Source organism: Meles meles, chromosome 2, assembly GCF_922984935.1.
Source record: "Meles meles chromosome 2, mMelMel3.1 paternal haplotype, whole genome shotgun sequence".
Lineage (NCBI taxonomy): Eukaryota > Metazoa > Chordata > Mammalia > Carnivora > Mustelidae > Meles > Meles meles.
Window position 1 is genome coordinate 29,517,483 of NC_060067.1, and position 12,204 is coordinate 29,529,686.

Consider the following 12,204-nt stretch of genomic DNA (forward strand, 5'->3'; position numbering starts at 1 on the left):
AATCCCATATTTTGACTCAAAAATAAACCTCTGCTTAGTGAGATCGAACACTATTGGAAAAGAATAATAGCAGTTGCTTTGTCTGAGTTTAGGTTCAGCTGTCTCTGTCTATATTGCAGACCCAAAGGTATGAATCCTTTAAAATGTGGAAAAACTGTTCATCAAGATACTTATGTTCTATGACAGTGATTTTGAACACAGTAGGGAAAGTGTCATCTGTGATGTCTATCCTTCCACAATTGCAGAGACCCTGGTTATAGATTCCCCTTCCAATTTGATGACAACACAGTTCATAGGGGCACCTCCCAACCTAGTGTTAGCATAGGGGTAGGAGAGATGCACTGATAACCCACCAAGGGCTGAATAAGAGTTTTCAGTTTTGTCAGTACTTTCTACTCTCCAAATCTTTCAACCTGCCTTCCTCCTCCAATGTCTAACTTCAAAACTTCTAAAAATCAGTCCTCATCACATTAAGCCAAAAGTTTTCAGTTATACTGAATTTACAAATTGAATATATTCAATTATGTTTCAATTAAGCTTTCTAGTGAATCTTCTCTGTCTCAGCTCAGCAGTCTGTTTTAAATGGGACTGTGTTCTCTTATGTTTCTTTGGGATGTGCGGAAACGTGTGTGTGTGTGTGTGTGTGTGCTCGTGTGTGTGTGTGTTTGAGGGGTAGGCAGAGAGGTGGTGATGTCATTGGAAAGAATCTTTTACCATGATTTAATATGGTAGTTGATTTAACACATTTACTGGTTATGACAAATTACCACGTGGATCTAGAAGTTTCAGACAAAAATTGACATTTATGTAGTAGCAAGGACACAATTATAGCAATAATGACTGGATAGGTAGCTGGGTAGATTATAAACACATATATTAAACATATATATATGCATATATATATTTCTTGGATTAGACACTATATTTTCAAATCTAATAAAGTTCTTTCGTTATCTTTTGAAACTTAATTTATCTCATTTAAGATCTCACCACGTTGGTTGAGGAAACCCTTTTCCTTCTTTTTAAATGCCATTCCCTTTATAGTCATCAATCAAGTTGTTCTTTAACAATTTCTTAAGTGTTTCCAGAAATATTGATAGTCCAGGTGCCAGCACGAAAATGACATTTTGAAAAATGAAAATCAGTTATAATTTTTTAAAGCCAATGAAAAGTTATGGGGGTGCATACATGTTTATGCGTTTATATTTGTCATAAAGTAATTTTGTGTCCATGAAACTGGCTGTGCCATGCGATAAACTCGTTTCTATAGAAACAGCTCCTGATTCATGATCAACATAAAAGAAAATTACAGATGAAGGCATAAGGTAGAACTGACAGAGAAACTACTCATTTCTGAATTAATAAATTTAAATACCATTATTACTAACACTTCTTTATGAGCAGAAAAATTATAATCTTAATAATGTTATTAAGTTCCTATAATATACTAGGAGCTCATAGAGAGCATAAAGAATATAATCCTCCTGGAGCTTACATAGTAAAATTAGAAAAGACAAGGTCAATAAAAACCTTATATGGACTAAAAGATGATCATTATGTTATAGTAGGTCTTTTGCCTTTTTGGAGCCTTGATTTGTTTACATGTCCTATATACTCTTTCTTCAGCATAGTTTTCTCTATTGTGGCTACAGAAAAGGCTCCATAGGAGAAAGATGATTTCCTGTGGGTTTTAAAGGGGATCTATATGCATTTGGGTGGAAGAGGGATTGTAAATGGTGGGAGGGAGAAATGGTGGCCTCGGACATGAGAAATATTCTAGGCACAGGTAGGATTTCAACTAAATGTCATTGAAATGTCTCTATGGAAACTACAAAGCTGTTCCTCTTGACTAGAGAATTGTATATCGTTCCCTTGAAAATAATAGATCAGAAGAAAAGAAAAAGAAAAAAAAATCTCCCCATGACTCACAGAGGATTAGAGTAGGCAGGGAACCTGAGCTTTCAACAAATCTATTCCCCCGCTTTCAGGAAGAATCCCAAATAACTCTCTCATTCAAGCAGGATTCATTTCCAGCAACTTCCCTGATTAATCCATTCAGCAACAAGAGCAAGGCATCTAGCCTCTAACTTTCCTGTTCTATCTGAAGCACCTTCGCCCATAATCTTTTTCAGTAGAGGGAGGGATGGAATAGCGGATTGCTGTTAGCTACCTAAGAACCTTCTTCTACTTGAGTCTATTTCTCTAGCTGTGTCTCTGCTTTCTTTCTCTACACTAAATAATCCGATCTATGAATATAATTTTGCTTAAATAGTTATCCTCTTTCCAAGAGAACATTTGTGAGGGACAGAGCTCTGTTGAGTTCTTTTTTAAAATCATCCCCACCGAGCCATTCAAATGTTTCAGTTCTTCAGCAAAGCTCCTGGGAGTGACTTTTTAATTTCCTGGCAGCTAAGCTTCATTTCCCAGTGCATGCTGTTGGCCTCACTTGTGCTCTGTTATACCCCGTCTCATGTCATCACCAAATACACTTTTTGCAAGAACTCACAGTGCTTTCACATGACTTCACATGAAAACACAGTGTTCCAGAAGGACTCTGAATCATTTTAGGGACGTGGTAGAGAAGAGAGCAGATGCTGTGTAAGTGAGTTCTCCACACATCTTTTTCCCCCACTTATTTGGTTTTATAAAGGCAACTAAAACAGTACAAAGATCGCTTCCCTGGGGAAATTTGAAAAGTATGTTCTACACCCTATCAGGGTTCAGGTTTTTCTAGAGAAAGAACAATATTTCTAGAGGTTAAAGTTGACTGCATTCTATTCTGTCTTTGGCCTGCACCCTTTCTCTGCATCTCTACCCAGCTCATTTCAGCCACCACATTTATGTGTCCCAGGATTTCTCCCTACAGAACTTGCTTTATATATGAACAGAATTAGAAGACTCACCAAAGAACTAGTCTTTTTCAAGACAGTTCCAATCCCCAGTATTCTCCCCCAATGTCCCCACAAGTACCTTATAATATCATGCTCTGGCATTTATTTTTTTTTTTAATTCTGAAAACATATCCACTTCAGTGATGAGCAAGATGTTTGGGGCTTCTTTTCCTGTGTTCCATCCCTGGGGCAGATGGTGTCACATGAAGCTATCATTCAATATGCACTCTTGTAGGGCATCCTAGGATCATTTCCTCTCCAATGTCCATCATCTAATCAGTTACAAAATCCCTCTGATTTGCCTCTGTTTGATTATCTTTTCTTCTTTTTTTACTTTCCATTCCCAAGTCCATGCTTTTTCTACTTTAGGTGTTTATTGCCTCTCATCTGGACATTGAAACACCTTCTTGGCTTCTGAAATAGGAATACTGCCCCCAATTTCAGCCTTCTCTGCTTCATCTTTCCCATAACTTCCAGAATGATCTATTTGAAATGCAAAATATAGCACTTGTTAAAACCTTTAGCAGGTTTTCTGTATTTCAAGATTAGTATTCATTTCCTAAGCATACATATTCCAGTATCATTTTTTCCTCTCTCTCTCTGTCTGTCTTTTAAACCAAAAGTATAAAACATGTATAAGATTTTCGATAAATCAAGCAACTGAAAAGGACATGTGAAGTACAGTAGGTATCCCTTCCAGTCATACTCCTAGTTCTAGTTCCACTTCCAAGAGACAACCATTCATTTATCCTGTATTCTTCCAGAAATGGTCAGTGCATATCCAAATATATATACATACATATATGTGTTTATAGACAGCCTTCTTTTTATACAAGTGAGAACATTCAGTAACATTACCCTATGCCTTGCTTTCAGTTTTGTCTTTATGTCTTGACACTCTGCCCCATGTCCTTTAAGTTTTCACAAGAGTGAATTACCTGTGGTTCCTGGAACACTCCACGCTATTTTCAGGCACACTTGCCAATGCTTACGCCCTTCTTTTTGCTTGGATCTTCTTTTCCTTTGTATCCTATACATGGTACTAACTACTATTCCTCCTTAAGATTCATCTGAAGGATTAACACTTCACCGTGCCTTAGAAACCACTCCTCCATGTTCCCATAGAATCCTGGATACACATGTCATAGCACCTAGCACATCATTTAAAAGTAGATTTATATGTACATTGTCTTGTATACTGTATACTTATATATGTACATTGTCTTGTATACAGTATACTTGTATACTGTAAAATATCTGAAGATATGTAGCATAGTTTATATTTCCTTCCCTAGTGCCCATTTCAAAACATGATTAAAAATTAGAATTGTTCTGTGAGTATGTGTTGAACCAAAACACCCCCAAAACAGGATAAATATAAATGTTTCCAAATCTTCCAAAGGGGAAAAAAATCTTCATTCTGGCAAATAAGATTTTAAGTACTTTTTATTTTTTAAGACTGTAAACTCTACAAGACAGAGACCAGCAGAGTAATTGAATGAATGTTCTTGGGAAATGTCCTTTAATCTTAAATATACAATATGATGACAAGTTTTCCTAGGATTGAAAGAGGGGGAATATGTTAAGTACTTAATAGAGGGGTAACAGAAAGAACAACTGTTAGCAGAAAAGCAATGAGCACTAATAAAGATTCTAAAATGGGGTAACTGGGCTCCTAAAAGAAAACCCACACATCTTTCATTCTTGTGGTCAGCCTTTTCTCTAAGTTATAACCAGTGACAGGAATTAATTATAAACCCTTTCTCGAACGTTTCTGTTAAGTGCTAGGTAATAGGTTGTTATATGCCACAGACTATTAACTTTCTTCAATGGATAGTCAAGGGATTTCATGAAATGTACAATCTGCTGAAAACAATATTCTAAAATGCAGAAACCTGATCCTAGTGTTATTAAAAAAAATAAAATTCAGTACTCTGGAAAAGTTCACGGAGAAACTCCATACTAACACTTAATCAACTATAAATATATCCATTTATCTTCCTATTATCCTCAAGGATCCTCAAGTATGGTAATGTCATTGGCATTATTATAACTCAAGTCAGTTGGAAACACTTACTACCATTGTTTTTCTTTTGAAATGTTTTACCTTCCTTGACAATCACAAGATTTCATTCAAGTGTGTCTTGAGGGTGCTGTCAAGACTTTGGGGGTCTGCCAAAACAAAAACATCAAACACTCACAGAACTGATACCAAGTAATGTCCAGCTGAAATGAACACTTTAGCTTTAAGGTTCTCCCAGACCACCTGATGGAAAGATTTTAAATGGGTTGGGTAAATCCTTTGGGATATCCAGATCCTGGAAAGTAATGGTTTCCTACTGTCTCACATTAAATGTTGAAAATTTTATTAGTTTGACAGTTGTGGAGAAATGTTCCTAGTTTGAATACAGTGGACAGAATCAGAGAGAAGTACTTCCAATTCGATATTGGTTCCAATGTTCAGTGCAATACAAATGAGGGAGGAGTCAAGTTTCATTTTGAAGGCTGTTGATCCAATGTATCTTATTGCTGTTTGGGAATGTGTTTTTAAAAAATGGATGGTAATACCATGACCCATTAAAATGGTGATTCAAGAGGCCGGGATCACACACAATCATTGCTACAGTGTTCCCAGGAGACCACCATAGTTTGCACTCAGTAGGAATTTAACAAATGCTTGCTGACTGACATATCTAACAGGAGACTAAAACAGAATGAAGATGGACACCAGCAGGAGGGTAAGATGTTGTGGAAGAATCTTGATTTTGGCAGAGTCCAAAATCTTTAAAGATCTGAGTTTATCTCATAGAATATTTGAACTGAAAAGAGGTTTAGCCAATAGTGCCATTTACCTTCATTTTACAGAGGAGAAACTTGAGGTCCAGAAGTCAAATGACTCACTCAAGGTCCCAAAGCTAAATACTGGGAATGTGTTTTCACTTGCCTGGCAGATAGGGTCAGACCCTCAAGTCAGGTTGTCTGGCTTCAAATTCTGGCTGTGCCGTTCATGAGCTCTGTAACTTCTGAGCATGCTATTTAATCTAACCTAAATTTCTCCATCTATAATACAGGATAATAATCTGGTTTTCTTAAATCTAGGAATAAATGAGCTAGTAATATAAAGGACTTGATCAATATACCTCATACATAAGATTTGTTCAATAAATGTTACTATTTATTTTCATTGTATGATACACTTCAATATCCAGTCTGGCCTTGTAATCCCATGATCATGGGCTTTCAAATTTGAATTCAAACTTGAAAAACTCTGGATAGGCTTGCTTTGTTGTGGCTTAGGGTACAAAGAGATTTTTTTGTTGTTGTCTCCAGACAGAATGGCAAAAGGAAATTTTTCCTCTCTCAGCTTCTCAAGACGGTACAATATTGTAACCCAGCACTTAGAAGTGAGACCTCGTTGATTACTCACATAAGGAAAAATGTACTTATGTATTTTTTAACTGCAAATGTCCGTTCTTGCCTTTAAATGATACTGACCTATTTGCTCTATTTGCAAAGGAATTTTATCATAACCTCAGAGAATTTCCTGACATCTAAACATATAAGAGTATGTTTAGGCTATTTTACAAAGCCATTGCAAGCTCCTCAGTGGGGGGGAAAAACAGTTTGCAGTGTTCTCTTTTCTAAAGAAGAAAAGTCATTGGTGTTCTGTAAAGCAGCAGGATAGTATTGTCCGAGTTACTGTGCCTGGAAATATTTTCATAGCCATCGTTTCAGGTTGGCTGACTCATAAGTATTGACACAGTGAGGAGGACTGCTTATGAGTGAACTCAAGCCTCCTCATCCTGCCTCTCTCCTTTGTCCTGTTGCTTATCATCAGTTACTAAACCGATGTCCTCTTTGAGCACAGCTACTTGTTTATCTAGAAATTAATTTCAAATTTAATTTGGAGCCTTGAAATAATAACATTCTTAGAGAAATTCAAGAGAAAAAAGTTCATTTCTTAATAATGCATGATCTTAGAATAATGTATTACATCCTTGCTGCTCAGAGTGCCGTCCACCCATCAGCAACGAGCATCACTCAGGAGATGCAGAATGTGAACCCCATCCCTACTTCTGATTCAGAATTTGCATTTTAACATTTGAAGATCTCAGAGTGATTCAAGGACACATTGCAGACTGAGAAACACTGACTTAAAGAAATGGGTAGGGTGGATTCTGAAAGTGGTTGCTGCTCTGTGTCACCAAAATCAAGTAATTAGACATAACTACAGTATGTACCAGAATCCTCTGGAATCAAATATTAAAATAACAATAGAATAACAGTGGATATTCGGTAAATTATATTTGTTTTTCTTTTAGGTATGATTTACACAATTAGCTCATTTTAGGCTTTTGTGGGTTTTTGTTGTTGTTGTTGTTTTTACTTTTTTCATTGTTAATTGCAATGCGTAGAAGACTGTTCACTATTGCTTCCACCCATGCATGAAGGAAGAAAGGAAACAATGAGTGCATGGCAGTTATCCATTACTGACAGTGGCTACTTGGATTAGGACTCAATAGATACAAAGTCTTCTGGGAGTGACCACTTGGACCATTCATTGGTCTTTAGGTCAGGGATAGAGAGTTTTATGCTTGGAACTCTAACTTGATCATCAGAAGGCGCCTCCTTAATAAGAAGACACAGCTAGTTATTGGAATCTGAAATGCAAGTATTCAACCGCTTGTTTGCATGTAGTTAATACCATGCTTCCCCAATCTTCTGCTCAAAAAGAAGACCTGCTTAGTAATACCTGTGTTTTACTGGGTTTATAGTAACAGATGTTACTATGACAAATGTTAGTGGTTACTTGAAGGCAATTTATGGGGGCTACTGTCTTCTTTTTGCCCCAACTGCCTTCTGTTCAGCTTTAGTCTAGAGAGAGAGAGACAGTAGGTATGTGGCTTGGCAGGAACTTAGGGAAGGTTTGAAGGGTTTAATATAACAATAAATGGAAATCATAGTAGCATTTTTAAGATAACTGTTCAGAAAAATAACAATATATAATCACCCTCAACTGCATAGTATATCCCATAATGCCAGAGGAAAAAATCCTTCTTAATTTAATCAATAATACGAATTCTTGAAAAGTCTTGTTCTTAAGTATAATTTTTCTCCGCATCAGAATTATTCATCAGAGGAATACTGCTTAGAATTTACTGCTCAGAACCAACAATTGCTGACTGTATAGGTTCTTGACTATAAAAGCTCTCTTTTATTTTCTTAGTTTGGGAAAAATATTCTATATTCTGAAGAACATGAATCAGAAAATACTTGATGTTAGGTTAGTCTTTAAAACAGATAATGCAATAAACCAATGTGGAATTATATTGCACGTAGGGTAGCATAAGAAAAGAACAAAAAATAACAGAGCCTAGCTCTCAAACCCATTAACGTAATGTACAATTATCATGTCATTTTTCCCAGCCATGGAATGGGTGGATAATAATGGTAATGAATGAAAATATGAAAATGAACAGTGTTTTAGTAATGGATTTTAGTCAGGATTTTCTTTAGAACTATATTTTTATTATATTCGTTGTCCATTCTTCCTTTTTGTCAATTTTGGTAAAAATTTCCTTTTAAAGAACCTCAAAAGTTACTGCCTATCAGGGTACTAAAACATGCTTAACATAAAAATCAATGAATCTTATTTCCCATTAATATTTCAGCCCTACTAATATTACCTAAAATTCAAAGGATTTTGTAATGTTCTTAACTAGGGCTAACTATTGAGATTGTGTTGATAGCCCCTGATCTTGAAATTCCTTTTTGTTTCTATTTTTCTTGGATTTATTTCCAATCTCTTTATCTCAATGCTTTGTCATAGATGAGAAAGATAAAACAGACCTTGGATCCTATTGGTAACTCTTATTAAAACAAGGAACAGTAAGTAAATCAAGGTTTATTATTTATTATTATTTATTAAACCACTGTTTAGTGGTTTCTATTTTCCCATAATGTTTCTAATACCACTGTGGAAAGGCAATTGGTATTTTAGTACAATATATTTTTCAAAGGCTTATCTGTTGGGGGAATACTTTTTAAAAATCAAGCACATAGATGTATGGTGCTGTAAGTAAATAGGCTGTGCTGTTCCATCACTGGGAGCCCTTTCTAGTGGTACTGCAATTAAATACAATCCTTTTTGTCTGGGCTGTGTATGAATTCAGTTGAACAACAGGTTATACAGAGATTTTTTGTTGTGGTGGTGGTTATTTTGGTCAATAGCAACTTCCCTATTCAATTCAATTTCTCATTGTAACTCAAAAGTTGTCTGTAAATGCAGTCAACAGAATTATACATTTTTTAAAATTCTGCAAAGCATACTAACCTATACAGAAAATGAACCACTGGCAAAAGCACTGCTTGTCTTTTGAGCTGTCTGAATCTTCTCCCATTTTATAAATTATCTATGTGTGCACTTACAAGGTGCCAAAATAAGTGACTGAAAAGGAAAATATTATCATCATTTAACTACATGATACAGACGACTTTTTAATTCATTATCTAATTTATCCAGTTGCAATGGCATGGAGTAGGTATGATTTGTAAATGTGCACATGTTATTATATTCTCCAGTGTTTGTAAGTAGTGTGTTTCAAGTTGCTTTGTGGTAGTGAGATATATATGAACAGAATACTATAAATAAGTCAGTTTGTTAAAAAATCTTTCTCGAGTCAGAAAATATTCACTATGCATTCATTTTTAAAAATTATTTTTCTTTTTCCAATACAACCATCAGTGACGTTAAATAAGGTACTTAAAGCAGGGAAAGTTACAACTATAAAATATAGAAATTTAATATACTTTTTCTTCTAATTGTATTCAATAAACTATAAACATATTTATTTTTGCCTTGACATAACCTAAAGAAAGAATTCTTAAACCTTAACATGTTAAAACAGCACACTAGTAATGAAACGAAAAGACAATTCAGTAGACTTTACAGCTATAGAGTGACAAAATCCCGGAGGGTTTTAGTCTTAAATTATTCAGGCTGTCTAAATCTCTGCTGCCACAGTATTTTTTTTTTAAGCAAATGGAATAAAAATGGCATTTTGCTCCCGTAGATCTAGCTGTTCCCTGGGAGGTTGGTTCTAGAAAAGCAACAGGCTTTTCCCCCTGCCTTACAAGAAGAAACAGTTAGAAACTCTAACAACTAGAAAACTGCTACCCCACAGTGGTTGGAAACAGCCAACAGAGAAGATGATAGCTATGATTTCAATCTACTGTGCAAAAGCTTCAGAAAGGGAGAAGGAAAAGGGGAAATAAAAGAATGTTAACCTTTAGAAGGGACTGCTTTATGTTACTACCACACCCTACCCCCTCGCCGTCCCTTTAATCATCAGGCTTTTCTGGCAAGCTTAGCTTTCTAGGGTAAATCAAAGCAATAACTCCGACCCATTCTATTTCAACGTAAATTTGCAAGATGCTAGAAGACAAATCAGTCCCCACGCGGGAACAGTACAAGCCTCCCCAGAAGCTGACTTGAACCCTTTCGCATTAGTCAGCATGGACTGTTGTCTCAGCCTGTTGCTCCTGCCACAAGGTGTGTTCGAGCCGGGGTAGAAGGAGGGCGCACTCTGAAACGTGTCTGCGTGCTTGGGCGCCTGGCGGCGGGACCTGTGCTGGGTCTCCGGTTCAGCGACCACTCAGGTTAGGCGACTACGGACCACAGTCCGGGGACCCCGATGCAGGCCGCCCGGCCGCCGGCAGATGGTGCCCTCCTCATCCGAACACCAAAGGGAACCCAGCTAAAGTACCGTCAGACTCCGCCCCACCCGATCCTCCAGCGCCTCTGTCTACGTCCTTCCCCAAACAGTGCCGAGCACGTTTCCTCTGGAACACTGCAGTAGCGTGTGTGTGTGTGTGTGAGTGTGTGTGTGTGCGTGTGTGTGTTGAAAATACAAACCGGGGGGAACAGAGGGTGTGTGTCAGTGTGGGGAGCACGCGGAGTGGAACTCCCGGGCCAGGGCGAAGTGACCGCCAATGAAACGCAGAGGGCGAGGGGACCCGTCCATTTCACATCTGCGTAAGCCCGGCCGCGGGCCCGTCGGGAGGCCACTCACCATGTTGACTTCGGAGACCATGTCTATGCTGGCGACATCGATCCGCATCCCTACGTCCACAGGGGGCCCTGCGGGGAGGTGGGACACATTATGGACATACTCAGAGCGGAGACAGGATGGGGAGAGCCAGGGGGCTTCCCTGCGCTTACTACATTTTGAATGGGCTCCCTCCATCCCCTCCATCCTCCACCCCGCTTGCTGGGGACAGCCTGGGAAAACAGGTGTGGGCACACGCGTGATGCAGTGACTATGCAGAGGGTGTGTCGGGCGGGGGGGAAGGTCGGCTCTGCCTGGGGTTTCATCCACCTGCGAGGACGGTCCGGGGTGTGTGTGTGTGTGTGTGTGTGTGTGTGTGTGTGTGTGTGTGTCCAGAGCGTAGGGCGCAGCGCACACTTGCGGAAATGACATGCTTTTTTTTTTTTGACATTTATCTTTGACAGGAAAGGAGAACTAGATATGTATGGGTTACAGGTTGAAAAAAGATGAAGCATTACCTCCAAAGTCCGGCCGCAAGCGAATGTCATATCCTTTGAGCAATCTGTCCACTGTCTCTTTCACGTATGACATGTTGCTGGGCTCATTGGCGCTGAAGGGAAGAAGTAGGGAACGAATTCAAAATGAACACAAACTGCGAGCAGACATAAATATAGACAAGCACACCTTACCCCCAAATAACAAGCTACAGGATCCAGCAGGCATGTAAAAAGAAAAATAACACCAAAAAAAAAAAAAAAAGAGAGAGAGAGAGACGTTCAACAACGGCAGCTCACCTGTGTGCACAACACACCATGGCAATCATCACAGGGAAAGAGAGAAGCCCCAAACTCTCTCGATTTTGTACTGTCCACATTACTAACTCTGATTAAAGAATTGTCTTTCCTGCGAAGATTCAAGGAATGCAACTTAGTCGGCGGCAGGGCAGTAATTCCCGAAAGGACCTGCGCATGCGCAGAGGGTGCTCACTACCAAAAGACACCTTGTGCCTTGCAAACAATATTCCTAGTGGAACAGGCAACAGATTTCAATCCCTTTAAAGTTCCTGTTTGTGGTGTTCCACGTCCTCTGAGTAGCCGGAGATATTCTGCTCTTTCCTTGCTCGGGATCCTGTATGCAGTTGCATACTGAGATTTCTTCGAGCTTTAGAGATTGCTATGTTCGTTTCCTTTCTGTCCTCAACCTGATTTTTTTTTTTTTTTTTTTTTTTTACTCAACTCCCGGGGATCTGGCTAAGGCTGCCTGTG

At 38.3% G+C, this 12,204-nt stretch overlaps 1 protein-coding gene across 1 annotated transcript in view; it reads right to left on the bottom strand.

Annotated features, from left to right (window-relative positions):
- The window catches only part of GABRB1 (gamma-aminobutyric acid type A receptor subunit beta1), a 399,851-nt gene extending 387,920 nt beyond the window's left edge, over positions 1 to 11,931 (bottom strand). The window contains exons 1-3 of the mRNA XM_045997484.1: positions 11,734 to 11,931; positions 11,458 to 11,549; positions 10,964 to 11,031 (exon numbers count right to left, since the gene is read on the bottom strand). Of these exons, the coding sequence (XP_045853440.1) occupies positions 10,964 to 11,031; positions 11,458 to 11,549; positions 11,734 to 11,813 (240 nt within the window). The 5' untranslated portion in view covers positions 11,814 to 11,931. The remainder of the gene's footprint in view (positions 1 to 10,963; positions 11,032 to 11,457; positions 11,550 to 11,733) is intronic.
- Positions 11,932 to 12,204: the final 273 nt, after the last annotated feature.